The sequence below is a fragment of the Bos taurus genome, chromosome 6, assembly GCF_002263795.3.
Source record: "Bos taurus isolate L1 Dominette 01449 registration number 42190680 breed Hereford chromosome 6, ARS-UCD2.0, whole genome shotgun sequence".
NCBI classification, from domain to species: Eukaryota; Metazoa; Chordata; class Mammalia; order Artiodactyla; family Bovidae; genus Bos; species Bos taurus.
The window spans coordinates 58,196,432-58,211,507 of record NC_037333.1 but is presented as its reverse complement, the minus strand read 5'-3'; the positions used below and the strand labels follow the sequence as shown (position 1 = coordinate 58,211,507).

At 38.0% G+C, this 15,076-nt stretch overlaps 1 protein-coding gene across 18 annotated transcripts in view; it reads left to right on the top strand.

The window, feature by feature from the left end:
* TMEM156 (transmembrane protein 156) overlaps positions 1–15,076 on the top strand; it is a 66,342-nt gene that overhangs the window by 12,385 nt on the left and 38,881 nt on the right. For 15 of the 18 annotated variants that reach the window (XR_009494794.1, XR_009494790.1, XR_009494792.1 and 12 more), the window contains 4 exon segments: positions 3,361–3,630; positions 6,290–6,550; positions 9,739–9,858; positions 12,465–12,548. Coding sequence is in view for 7 of the 18 variants with exons in the window: in NM_001083469.1 (NP_001076938.1) it covers positions 3,361–3,630; positions 6,290–6,550; positions 9,739–9,858; positions 12,465–12,548 (735 nt within the window). In the remaining 11 variants the exon portion in view is untranslated. 18 annotated transcript variants of the gene reach the window in all.

Below are 15,076 nucleotides of genomic sequence, written 5' to 3'. Positions count from 1 at the left end.
AACAAAATATGACTGAGTAGAATTCATTTATTTCTTAAAATTATACTAGGGAAGGATATGTCCTATATTTACTTCTTTCCTAATTGAATTATTTAAAACTAAGATTAGGAACCCATCATAAAATGACCTCACAGCCAAATATAAAGGGTATACCATCAATTCTAGAAAGCCCAGTTTGTCATTTATTGGATAAGAAGACTGCAATATTGACAGTAAAAATTTCTCTATCTCCCTTCTAGGTTATAATATAAGAATATCAAGTTCAAGAAGTTGAAAATTTCATAAGATGAAAAATATCAGTGAGGAAAATGGAAAGAGGGCAAGAAATATGTTTTTCATGTGTTTTAGTAATACAGAAAAGCCATAAACTACAGATTTGCATCAGATAGTGAATTCCTATCATCTTACTGAAACAGTTATTGAAGACAGTTTTTTTAAAATTAGTTATTAATTTGATTACAGCTTTGTTTAGAAATATATTGAAACATAACAAAACTGCATATTTGAGTAAAATACAATCTATGCCTCCCAAAACTTTTATAGCAACTCAAGTATGAAATGTGTTTATAGCTGTAAATTACCTGTGAAATATTACAGAAACAATTTCAAACACAGAGGGCTGGTAAATGAACCTTTAATTTATTAAATCATCAAAATATAATCATCAGTAATGAAACAATTATGAAATTACGATCAAAGTACAAATTCCACGAGTAAGAAAATGTGCCTTAATATCAATCAATAGTTTCATTTTCTTTTAAGTTTGAATCAGGATGTATGACTAGGAGTAATCACTCTTAAAAATGAAGCAAGTCTTTCATTGTGCTCCATATTATTTAGAAAATTTTTTAAATGTATTTTGCCCCAAATGATTGTGAAAAATGGTAAAGAAAGACACATAAAGATGGAATTGAGCATGTCAGTTATTAATATTTTCTCATCCTAGTAAATAGCTGTCAAACTGAGAATATCTGAAAGAGAGGTTACCTATTCCTTGGTTCACCATTACTGCTACGTAGGGATTCCCAGTTTTTACATGGTGAGCTTCAATTACTTGTGTGGATTAAATCTTAATCCATCATAAATAAAGGATGAATTTTTAATTTTTACTTTGGGATATGGGCTTGTATTTTAATAATACACACTTGTTTTCATATATACTGCATCATTTGATGCTATTATAACCCCACAAGATTAGCAGGATCTGGTTATTATCTCTATTTTGCTAATAAGAAAATGAGACTTGTGGAGATGAAGTGAATTGTTCAAGCATCTCAGTTAATAACAGATATAGCACTAGAGTCTTTTGCTTTTGCTTTATTTTTTTAATTTAAATTTATTTTAATTGGAGGCTAATTACTTTACAATACTGTATTGTTTTTGCCATACATCAACATGAATCCACCACGGGTGTACATGTGTTCCCCATCCTGAACCCCCCTCCCACCTCCCTCCCCGTACCATCCCTCTGGGTCATCCCAGTGCACCAGCCCCAAGCATCCTGTATCCTGCATCGAACCTAGACTGGTGCTTCATTTCCTATATGATATTATACATGTTTCAATGCCATTCTCCCAAATCATCCCACCCTCGCCCTCTCCCACAGAGTCCAAAAGACTGTTGTATACATCTGTGTCTCTTTTGCTGTCTCACATATAGGGTTATCGTTACCATCTTTCTAAATTCCATATATATGCTTTAGTATACTGTATTGGTGTTTTTCTTTCTGGCTTACTTCACTCTGTATAATAGGCTCCAGTTTCATCCATCTCATTAGAACTGATTCAAATGTATTCTTTTTAATGGCTGAGTAATACTCCATTGTGTATATGTACCACAGCTTTCTTATCCATTCATCTGCTGATGGACATCTAGGTTGCTTCCATGTCCTGGCTATTATAAACAGTGCTGCGATGAACATTGGGGTACATGTGTCTCTTTCAATTCTGGTTTCCTCGGTGTGTATGCCCAGCAGTGGGATTGCTGGATCATAAGGCAGTTCTATTTCCAGTATTTTAAGGAATCTCCACACTGTCCTCCATAGTGGCTGTACTAGTTTGCATTCCCACCAACAGTGTAAGAGGGTTGGTTCCCTTTTCTCCACACCCTCTCCAGCATTTATTGCTTGTAGACTTTTGGATCGCAGCCATTCTGACTGGCGTGAAATGGTACCTCATTGTGGTTTTGATTTGCATTTCTCTGATAATGAGTGATGTTGAGCATCTTTTCATGTGTTTGTTAGCCATCTGTATGTCTTCTTTGGAGAAATGTCTATTTAGTTCTTTGGCCCATTTTTTGATTGGGTCGTTTATTTTTCTGGAATTGAGCTGCAGGAGTTGCTTGTATATTTTTGAGATTAGTTGTTTGCTTTAAAATCAGTCTTCTTTCTATTAGGCCATTAATTCTATATCTGACACTTGTCTGCAAACAAAATATAAAAATTATGATATCATCTATTAAATTTCATCTTTGGAGATTCAAGTAGGTTGAATAATGGTTGCCCAAAGATATCAGGTGTCAATTCCTGGGAACCTGTAAAAGTTGCCTTATAAATAAAAAGGGTCTCTATAGATGTGGTTAATTTTAGGATCTTGAGATGGGAGATTATCCTGCCATACCCAGGTGGGATCTAAATCCAACCACACGTTTCTGTATGAGAGAGAGGCAGAGGGAGATTTGATATAGATAGAGGGGCAGAAGATGAAGGTATAGAGAAGAAGGCTCTGTGACCATGAAAGCAGAGATGAGTGTTGTGGCCACAAGCAAAGGAATGCCAGCAGTCTCCCCAAATTGGAAGAGGTGCAAGGAACAGATTCTTTCTTAGGGTCTTCAGAGGGAGTGTGGTCCTGGGGACATCTGAATTTTAGACCAGTATACTGTCATTGAACTTTTCACCTTCAGAACTGTAAAAGAATAAATTTCTCTTGTTTTAAGCCAGCAAGATTGTACTAATTTGTTACAGCAGCCTTCAGAAACGAGTATAGAGATTCTGTTCAGGTTTTCCATTCCCTGTTCAACTCCATGCAATTCCTGTGAGACTCTATTTTGAAACAGATGGATTCAGAGGAAAATAAGGTTTGTCCATTAAAACTTTCCTAGAAGAGAAAATGGTTAAAATGTTAGGATTTCCAAGAACTTCTCAGCAAAGACTTCTCTGAAAATTAATAGGGAGTGTTGACAGATTTTTAATAAGAAATATTTAAACACAGTAGATATTATTGTTTCATGTGAAAACCAAGTCCTGCTGCTGATAAACTCAAATGTACTGATCTGCCTAAGATAACTGAGCAGTATATTGGGTATTTATCTGAATGCCAAAACCTCAAAATTTCATAGTCAAAAATTTGTTTTTCTTTGTAGGAAACATGTTGGAACTATCATGTCTGGAAGTATATTTACAACAGAATTTCAGCTATTCATTCTTCTCTATAAATGCTTCTTTTGTGACTTTTCTGCAACCAATAAAAGAAACTCAGACTATTACGGGAATCTTTCTAAATCACTCCAACTTTCAAAACTTCACCAGGATTTGCCAAGATATCACAAGTGAACTCAAGACATGCTTCTCATGTTTGGCTTGTGAGTCCAAAGGAAACACTGATTTTATTTTTCAGGAACAAACATCAAAAGGTAAATGCGAAAGAAAAGTGAGACCAAATCTATCAAGGATAAATAACCTTATTCTGTGAAAAAAAAGTATTAATAATATATTCCAATTTTAAGTCCAGTGGCCCTGAAACACTCAGCTGTGTTGTGCTTGATGAATGACTTACAGGCTTGGGACAGTAACTTGTTCTTGGTTTACTTTGATTTATCAAAAACAAAATATCCATTCTTAAAATACATCAAAATGCAGCTATAATCCATGTACATGTGATAGCTAAAGGGTTATTTAGCATGCTCTCTTCAAAAGTAATGAAAAACTTCTAAGTAAACTTGTAGGTTCTCATATAAAATATTTGGATTCCCCAAGGAGTCACTGAATCCTCAATGCATTTGTACCTACTTCTGTCTAATATTCATCCACTGTACATGAATTGTCTTTTTACTTGTTTAACTATCCAGTGAACCTTCAAGAGCAGGAATCCTGTCTTTGTTCACTATGATATTTCTACATCTTAGTATAATGTCTGAACTGAGGCACTTAAAAGATACTTGTTTAATGAATGAATAAACAAATAAAAGAATAATTATGTATTATCCATAATATCTAACCAAACCTTTCATTTATTATCACTGAGAAATTAAATAATTAATTTACAGCTATAAAATATACTGGTGGCCCCAAGCCCAAGCATCAAATTTAGTGCTTATACCTATTCAGTGAGATTGTTTGCTGGGCACCCCCATACTGGCATTTTCCCCATTCTTTCAAAATGGAAACAAAATTTCTTGGCATTGACTTCAGATAAAGTACAATAGGCAAGTCTTTTTTCTAAGAATCTGCCTGCAATGCAGGAGACACAGGAGACAGTGACTTGATCCTTGGGTTGGGAAGATCCCCTGGAGAAGAAAATGGCAATCCACTCCAGTATTCTTGCCTGGGAAATGCCATGGACAGAGGAGCCTGGTGGGCTACAGTCCATGGGGTCCCAAAGAATCAGATATGACTGAGCGACTAAGCACATACACACACATTCAAGTAATACTGTAACTATTGCAGGCTTCTGGGTCAAATTCACCAGAAAGCAATTTGGGGAAATACCTTCATCATGATAGAGAACAATGAAGTGTTTTAAGAATTGGAAGCTCACAGATTCTACTTCTCTGCCTCTTTGAAAAGTAAAGCAGTACATTGATAAGTTATTCTAGTTGCTATGGCTGTGTAGAAATCACCCCCAAACTGAGCGGCTCTAACAACAGCAATCATTTAACTTTTTTCTTTCTTCTTTCCTTCCTTTCTTTCTCTCTCTCTCTCTTTTTTGGGGAGGGGGTCAAGAATTCAGAATGGGCATAACTGGGCATTTCTGGCTTGCAGCATTTCATACTGCTGGAGTTAGACAGTGACTGGAGCTAACACAGGGGTGGGCTAGAGCAGCTACAGGCAAGCTGGGCATTTCTCTCTCTTCTTGTAGTCTCAGAGTTTTTCTATGTGGTCTTTCTATTCGGGCTAGCTTGGGCTTCCTCACAGCATGATGGCTTTAAGTCGTTGTTACTTAGTGGCCCAAGTCTCCACCATTAGGGATCCAAAAAACAAGGTAGAAATTGCTTCATATTTTCTGGCCTTATCATACGATGTAATTTTCTCTGCATTTGATTGGTTACAAGCAGGTAAATCCTTCCACAGAGATTCAAAGGGAAAAGTATTAGACTCCATTTATTTATGGTGGAGTGGCAAAGTTTTAGGTTAACGTGTGTGTTATGGGTTGAATTATATTGGAGTTCTAACCTCAGTATCTCAGAATATGCCGTTATTTGGAAATAGGGTTGCTGCAGATGTAAGTAGTTCAGTTTAATGTGTTATAGTGCTACTCGCTCAGTCGTGTCTGACTCTTTACCACCCTATGGTCTGCAGCCTGCCAGGCTCCTCTGTCCATGGAACTCTCCAGGCAAGAATACTCGAGTGGGTACCCATTCCCTTCTCTAAGGGATCTTCTCAATCCAAGGATTGAACCTGGGTCTCCTGCATTGCAGGCAGATTCTTTACCATCTGAGCCACCAGGGAAACCCATGGATAAAGTCATTAGGGTGGGCCCTAATTCAATATGACCAGCATCCTGATTGAAAAAAAAAAAAGTGGGGGCGGGGGCAGGAAATTTGAGAGAGATCAGGGTGATGTTCTACAAGACAAGGAACACTGAAGACTGCCACCAAACCACCAGAAGCTAGAAGGGAAGCATGGACAGATTTTTCCTCGCAGCCTTCAGAAGGAAGCAACCTTGTCAACACTTTAATCTTGAAAGTGTAGCTTCCCGAACCGTGAGACAATACATTTCTGTTGTGTGAGTCACCCAGTTTATGCTACTTTATGACAACCCTAGCAAACTAGTATAATGTGGGATGGGAAATAATGCTGTGACCATTTTGGTAAATATAATCTGTCCCACAAGTCATCAGGGAAATGTTTTTTTTTTCCTTTGAGAGGCTCCAAGTGTATTTCAATCTCACCTAGTTTTCAAACTCTTAAAAAAATGTAAGCACTTTAATTGTTACTTTTAGGCTGATAACTTCTTGTTTCTACTCTTTTCTTATTGTATAGGAAGGAAGAGATTTAGCTTTGAGTTGTGTGTGTTTTCTTACTATGTACTACTGTTTTTTTGTGAATAACATTTTCTTAATCTCTTTCTAGTTCTTATCATGAGAGGATCAATGGAAGTGAAGTCAAATAATTTTCACTCACCTTGTCAACATTTTAACTTCACTGTAACTCCTACGGTTGACCACCTGGAGGAATATAATCTTACCTGTAATCTAAAAACCCACACTGGAAGGTCAGCAATCAAGGAGGAAGATCCAACTGAGGCAACATCTATAAACCGTACTTGTAGAATTATGGAACACCCACATAATTGTATAAACATTTCTTTCCATTTAGAAATGGATGCAAAAAGTAAGTTTTAAAGGAAATTAGAGGGAAAAGGAGAGTAGAATACAGACACAAAATTAAGTAAGGGCTACCATGTAAGCTTCACTTTAAGTTGAATAGTTGAAGAATTTTATTGATGAAATAACAAGGCTAGAAAGAATGTTAGCCCTTTTACCTGTTTATTTTACCTGTTTATTTTTCAAAAACACACACAAAAATGTGTTTTTGTGGAGCACAGCTGTACTCAGAGGCAAAGGAGGCATCTATGCGTTGTTATTTGAGAAACATTACAAAGACCCTCCGCCCTAGGATAACTCTGGGAGTGCCTATTATCTGTGTTTGAAGTAATACTATCACACTTGTGTATTAAAGGGTGAGATTTTTTTTTAAATGTAAATATACATGTACATTGTGATATGCTATTAAAGTCTGAATTGATTTAACATGTCCTTGCTTAGAGCTGAGAAACAGACCTGAGAAAAAGGGATTTTTGATGTACTCCTGTGAAGATAGGTGGGGTATAGATTAAGCATTTTGAGTCACTGGAGGACTCCGAGGGAAAAGTAGGAGTCTGGAAGATAAAACTCACATATATATTAATTCTATTTAAGGTTGATTACCTTCCTAGTCACCCTATTCTGAATTAACACAATTGATTCTTTTTTAAATTAATTTTTATTGGGGTATAGTTGCTTTACAATGTTGTGTATCTACTATACAGCAAAATGAATCAGCCATACATATGCATATATTATATGCATTTGGACTTCCTTTTCATTCAGGACACCACAGTTCATTAAGTTCCCTGCGCTATACAGTATGTTCCTATTAGTGATTTTATATAGTATTTATATAATTTTATATATGTTTTCTATAGTATATACTGTTAGATCAGATATATAGTATTACAATTGATCCTTACTACTAAGCAAGGTGCCCTCACTTGATCCATAAACTCTACTCTTGAAGAGCATTTCATGATATAACCATTTAGTGAGTGCTTGCTGTATGCCAAGCAGGGTGCCAGGCACTGAGGATACAGAGAAGTGTAAATGGTCAAGTGTCATCAGTGTAACAGGTGCTATGTTAGAATAATTTACTCTGTTTTCTGATCTTCCAAATATATGAAGTGTTTCACATTGCCTTAGAATGCTTTTATAAAGCTTTAATCATTTTAGAGGCCATTTAAACTATTTATCTTAAAGCAAACACAAACATATGATATATATGCATTTTTAAAGTGAAATATAAGACTTCAAATAAATTTCTCCTGTGAGTTAGTTTGCCTGAGGCCCTATAGCCTCTACATTTAGAGGGTATTTCGAGGCATGGCTATGTATAGGGAGGGTGGGAGACAATCTGAGAAAATCTGAACAGATGGTGGGAGAATCAGGGTGGAGGTTCTGAAAAAGCCATATAGAGAAGGTGACTATGATGAAATCTGAAATATAGAGAGGTTTGGATGACAGATACTTAAAACTTATGTTTATTTCAATGTCCATTTATGTATCTATCTAGTTGCTTTTTATATTTTCTAAAACATTAAGAAGAAATAAGCATTGCCATATTGAGAATTTTTGTGTTAATGGGAAAATTCATAAATTCCAAAATGAAGTAGTAATTGACAGCTTTTTTGGGTACATAAATCAGGAAGTTATCAGTGGTATACAACTATGTAGTGTCATATTTGGGAAAAAGTATACCTATCTCGCCATGTGTAGAAGAGAGAAATTTTATTTATATTTTATTCTGCTGTACAAAGACTAACTTGATCTCCTTTCAAAGTCCTATGTGCCAGTGGGCAGGGGAAGCTAAGTTCAGTTTAGTCTGGTAAATTTACTCTGAAACAATAATTTAACCTGTCTCTAGATTTTTTTCAGATTTCTATCCATTTCCCCTTGGTCCTCTCCAAGATGGTTCCAGGGATGGGGGCAGGGGGCCACAGGGAGTGTAGGGAGACACCCTCGTCCATTCTTACTGGTGCTTTGGTGGGTACACTGGCTAGCTTGGTCCCAACGGTGTACACTTTGCTATTGCAGTATGATGTTGGTGAATGCACAGTTCTTTTTTCATAGCTGATCATTGCCCATGCTACCTTGGTACTGGGCCCACCTTGGCCTGCTGGTACCGTACATCTTCTGTGCCAGTTAACTGCATGCTTTTATTTTGCTGAGTGAGGTGTGGAAGTCTGGCCACTAAACAGCATGGAATGATGCTGGGGAGGCTGAGTGCTGCCATCCCAAGTCAACCACTACCTTCTCCGTTCAGCCTCTTCTTTAAATAAATGTTGACTGACGATTTAACGGACAAATGCACATGGAGTGGAGGGGCCTGTGAAAGGGATACCCAGATCGTGAGCCCCAGAAGGACAGTCACCCAAGGGTAAAAACAAGTTATATATCCTGCTAAGGTGAATAAGTACTACCTGTGATTTACATGCAAGGAAGAGGGTACATAGGTTGGTTTAGAATGTCAGTAGACAATGGTGTTTTGGACATAAGAAAGTCAGTCTCCTTTAAGTTACTGATATCTGGGGCTACTGGCCAGTGTGTGTTTATGGGACGAAAGGAGATCTTGCTAAGCTATCACTGATGATGATTTTCCTTCCTTGTTGCCTCACTGTCATTTGAATGAACAATTTTTTTTTTTTACCTGTATCCTTATTCAATCTGGGCAAGGGTAACTACGTTTGTAACTAATGTTGCATTTGATCTGATCATTACCAAGTGAGCCCCTGTAGGAAAAGAGGTCTGATTAATCATCTACTCAGGCCTCTTACATGCCTCAATCCAGCCTCTTTCTTTGTCTTTCCCTTTCTTCCCCATCCTCATCTTACTCATTGCATCTTTGATTTGAGGGCACATTTTTTTGGTTGCTTGGCCCAGGGTCAAACTGTTAATCGCAAGTGGCTCTGATGCTGGTATTCTGCTTGTTGTGATTCCAACCTAGTGACGGCAAAACTAGCATCGACATAACCTGGAAGTGAAATTAATTCTAGAATTTTGAAACTATCAATAAGCGGATCCCTGGAAACCACTTGGTCATGTTAGGAAAGAACTCAGGAAAGCAAGTGACCCTGTGACAGTGATGGGTTATATATTCAACTTCTCAGTTATGGACAGGATACACAGTAGAATCCAGCTGTATCACCATGGTGCCTCTTATCTGCTGCATCCCATTTTACTGTATTTTTGCTACATTTTTCTTTGTAGATTCTATCTGTTCCATGAAGATCACTTGGTATGTTCTAGTTCTATTAGTTTTTATAGTTTTGCTCATCTTCATTGTCAACAAAATACTTGAAGGCCACAGAAGAGTGCAGAAGTGGCAGAGTAAGTACTGAAAAATTCACTATTTGGGATAATTTATTTAGTGTCCAGAAGTTCCTAATCTTATCTGTGGATTCCATTTCTTTTTTTGGTTCAATTTACCACTTACTGGGCATCTGTGTATTTAAGTGGTGATTCTAGGTAACTCAAGGGCATAAGCATAGGTCAGACAGTGCCAGCACTCACGGAGTTTCCTGTGTCTTTCTCCAGCCCAGACAGGTGATTAGGAGCGGGAGGAAAGGCTGGGTTAATTGGAAGGAGTTTGTGGACTGGAGATTGAGCAGAGCTTGGTGGAAGTGAGGCAGAAGAGGGGTAGAAGAATAGGGAAAGGTGATAAAGGATTTCAGAATTGGAGGTCTTAAGCTCTAGGCTCTAGGTGATGAGTATGAGCAAGAGTCAATCTATAATAAGTGTAGGGGAGAAAATAGATTTTTGACTGTGAAGCACTAAGATGTGTAGTTGGAAATAAGGATAGTAGGAATCATATTTAAAAAGAATTAACAACTGATTAAGTATGACAAGGGCATCTACCTATCAGAACAGATATCGACTGTCAATTACTGTTGCAGTCCTATGGTGTGTTCCCATGTATATACTGGCCCTACCCTTCTGGTGTGTGCCCGTGAACATACTGGCTGAATATTAAACCTGATGAGTAGTTGGTCTCTTAAGGATAGTATAAAGTGTATCATTACAAGATTAGGCTTTGGAGACGGGTACTTAGTTGTTTTTTTTTTTCTTAGTTTAGAATCCTAGTGCTTCTACTTACTATTTATGTAACTTTGTGAAAATTACTTACCATGACTGAGTGTTCCTTTCCACCTCTGTAAAATGAAATTAATCACCATTCTTACACAGGGTTGAGGTAAGGATTGAAATAAAGAGATTACATAAGAAGTAGTTCTCAATAAAGGATAGTAGTATTGTGCTGGGTGTAATATTTCCCAAGACTCTTGTGTTCTTTACCAGGCAAGGCCATGTTAGTAGGCAGAGCAAACGGTTCCCTCTAGGTTTGAGGGAAAGTGTCATTAATTATTTTGGCTAAGTGTTTGTTGGAGATATTTCTGAAGACAGTTTCATATCATCTTGTCATTGGTACATGAGTATATGAGGTCCTAAACACATTGGTCAGTAATATCATCAATATTCTTCATTTGTAGAATAAACATTTGCAGAGCATTCCCATGAGTTTTTTTTTTTTTTAACTAGATTCTCAAAGTATATAGATAGGACATGTTCTATTTCTTTTATTTTATAGATTAAAAAAACCTCTGAGGCTCAGAGAGGTTAAGTAATACAGTAATAAAATGACAGAATTAGAATTAAGACCCAGGGTCTTTCTAGTTTTTCTTATTTTAAATAAATGTGTGTCATTTGCAATAGTACATAGTTTTGAGTTTCTTGATCTATTTGTCTATGAATGGTTCAGTTCAGTTCAGTCACTCAGTCATGTCTGATTCTTTGCAACCCCATGAACCACAGCACGCCAGGCCTCCCTGTCCATCACCAATTCCCAGAGTTTACTCAAACCCATGTCCATTGAGTCGGTGATGCCATCCAACTATCTCATCCTCTGTCGTCCCCTTCTCTTCCTGCCCTCAATCTTTCCCAGCATCAGGGTCTTTTCCAATGAGTCAGCTCTTCGCATCAGGTGGCCAAAGTATTGGAGTTGCAGCTTCAACATCAGTCCTACCAATGAACACCCAGGACTGATCTCCTTCAGAATGGACTGGTTGGATCTCCTTGCAGTCCAAGGGACTCTCAAGAGTCTTCTCCAACACCACAGTTCAAAACCATCAATTCTTCAGCGCTCAGCTTTCTTTATAGTCCAACTCTCACATCCATACATGACCATTGGCAAAACCATAGCCTTGACTACATGGACCTTTGGTGACAAAGCAATGTCTCTGCTTTTGAATATGCTGTCTAGGTTGGTCATAACTTTCCTTTCAAGGAGTAAGCATCTTTTAATTTCATGGGTGCAGTCACCATCTGCAGTGATTTTTGGAGCCCAGAAAAATAAAGTCAGCCACTGTTTTCACTGTTTTACCATCTATTTGCCATAAAGTGATGGGACTGGATGCCATGATCTTAGTTTTCTGAGTGTTGAGCTTTAAGCCAACTTACATATTAGAAAAGAGAGAGATATAAGCCAGATAGAGAAAATGTCTAGAAAGAGATCAATAGTGGGGAGTGACATTATGTTTTTAGGAATATCTACCTAAATGACAGGATCACTGGCTTTCAAAAACTTGCCTTGCAAATCCAACATATGAAGTAGTGAAAATTATCATGCCATTTAGGACATTAAATATTAAATATATGTCAAATATTCTGTATATCATATCTATTATACATAACAAAATAATATTCTGCATATAAGAATAGATGCACAATTGCATTTATGGCAGTGGAGAAGCCATTGGTTTTAGAAAGTATCTACTTGTTAAATGGAAAATAACAATAAGAAAAAGTTCAATGTCTTATTACTCTGGGCTCTGCTATGAATGGCCTATTTTCCTTGGTAATCCTTGGGACCAACATGGGGAATATGTATTAAGAATATGCTTGCTTATCATCTAAATATTTAATATCTTTTCTTGGAATAGGTCATAAATATGAACCTACATCTACCCTCTTACGAGGAAGTGATTCTGAGAAACTACGAACATTGAACGTGCGGGTTATTTCAGGTGAGTTCTGTGATATCCAAACAGAGCACTGCCTATGAAATTCCAATGCATCACCATTTCACTATAGACACAAGATCGAGTGATCTGAGCTCATTTAAATTAGTCTTGTAGCTGGAAGAAAGGAGCCATGAGCAAATGAAATCCAGTTTAATGTGTCTTATTATCAGGGGACAGTTATGATAAAAACTACCTCCTTAAATAATGGAAAGTTGGCTTAATTGGCAAGAAGAAATTCATGTGAGTAGGCAGAGGCAAGAAAGCAATAAGGAATAAGCCTCAGGTTTATTTTTAAATGAGACAAGATACCATTATTCCTTGGAATTGCAAGAAGTAATTGCAGAGTGGGCATAGTTTTGCTGGAGTCTTCACTTAGCAGAGGGTGTCATTGTACAAAGAGAACGTCTAATAGCCCCAATTAAAAAGTCCCCTGTCCTCTCCTGAGAGCTAGAAACAGAATAAGGGAATCCTAATTAGAGCAGCTGAGGGGGCTGTGAGCACAGATGCTGTGGTTCGATCTCATTCTTCTAATTGTGAAGTCTCTTTCTGAATTCAAATTGTCAAACCATATTTAAGAGAGAGAGAGAAAATACAACATGGGCAAAACTTCTTCATCAAGGAGAAATAATGTCCTCGACTCAGAAAACCAGAGAATTATGACTGGTGTTACCACGGCTCCTGGTGCACAGCCAGGGAGCAGGTGCCTTCACATTTTGTGAGAAGTTCGATAAGGAAGCTTCATGTCAGCTGTGTAAACAATTTTCAAAAACAAAAGGAAACCAAACCCTGAGCCCTCACCACAGCTACATTTGTAACCACATGGAGATTTGCACAGCATTTCACTGGAAAATATGCTCTGGGAACTTTCTTAGCTTTTTAAACTGGGAGGTTCTCAGAGCCCTAATTTGAGAAAAAAAATTGGGTTGGGTGCCCCTAAAGAGCTCAATTAAAAAGAAACTTAGACTTTCTATGCTCATCATTAGCAGTAAAATGGTTAACCTATGGCAAATAAGAAGCATTAGCTAAGTCATCATTTGACATCAGCAACGTACATGAGCTTGGGCAAACTCTGGGTGATGGTGAGGGACAGGGAGGCCTGGCATGCGGCAGTCCGTGGGGTCACAGAGTCAGACACACAGGGTGACTTGGACAGCAACAACAAAAACGAGGGGAAGGTTGATGAAAACTGCATGCGGTCAGTGCCAATTTTGTTTGATGAATGAAACAGACAACACAGGGTGGTTTCAAATGGCGAAAGTAATGTTTATTTGTGGCATAGCCTCTGCTCGCCCTTCTTACCCGGTGCCTGTGCCTGCCATTCATGGGCCAGGCATGTTCTAACCCAGTGCTCCTGGGCTTTGGGTTGACTTAGGAATTCTGGTACTTTCTCATTTTAAGTCATAATTCTGAACCCTGTAGCCTTGTCTGAGAAAAAGTCAGTAGTTCCCCTGTCAACCTGTATAATCAGGGGAAGCACAAATTTAAAGTACTAGCTAACCACAAGACTCACCTCACAGGTTCTATTTATGAGCCTGTGATTTTCATGCACCAGAGAACTCTGCCTCAGCCATCCTTTCCCTTTAATGGTTCTCATTAAAAATCCTCTGACTTTACTACCAGGCATATAATATTAATGTTTAGAGTGGGCCAAGGGGTGATGGCCTTTTTTTAAAACCAAGAGGTCTTTGGAAGTTTAGCATCTTAAAGGGAGGAAGAAGCAGATGCTTTCTTGTTATAAATATTCCTCTAACCTTAAATGCAGTTTCCCCCCTTCCATGATAAGTTGCTCTTTCTGAGAGAGAAATGGGAAGGAAATAATGTCTCCCCCGAGTGCTGTTTCTAAGGCCTCTCTTTGTAATGATGGATGATCAGCAACAGTGAGAATCTAGGAGAAAAAATGTGCCAGCATGATCCTCTGGAGAAGCAGTAACATAAGTGAAAAAGAAAAAAAAAATGTAGTTCAAAGAGAGCAGTGACTATAGTCACATTCAGCAGAGCAGCTTGCTGTCAGCCCTGCCTGTACGTTCCAGAAGGTCTCTTCAGTTGCTCATGTATTACAAAGTAAGTATTGTGACACACATACACACAGAGATATAGATAGCTCACACCCTCAAGAAGATAAGAGAGAAATAGCACCCTTGCACTGCACGGGGCCTGGCACGTGCCGGGGGCAGAGTGAACACAGGTGAAATAAATAAGCCTCATCGCTACAGAAAGAGAAGTCGCACAGAATCAATTCTCAAGCTTCTGTGTGTCTCTAATATTTTCTCTCTTGCTTGGGGGAAGTGTGATGCCTTCTGTTGTCTGCCTTGGCATTCATCTATTTTACATTTTATTCACTTGACTATATTCTTCTCACACAGGTGATGACTCTGTCTTATTCATCTTTGGATTCTTGTCCCTAGCACAGTATCTGGCATGTAGTTCATGCACAATAAAAGCTTATTAAATTGCACAAACCCTAAGGGGAAATGAGTGTAGAGTAAAAGGAGCAGTTGAATGAGAAATGAACCTTGGGGGTGGGGAAAGGT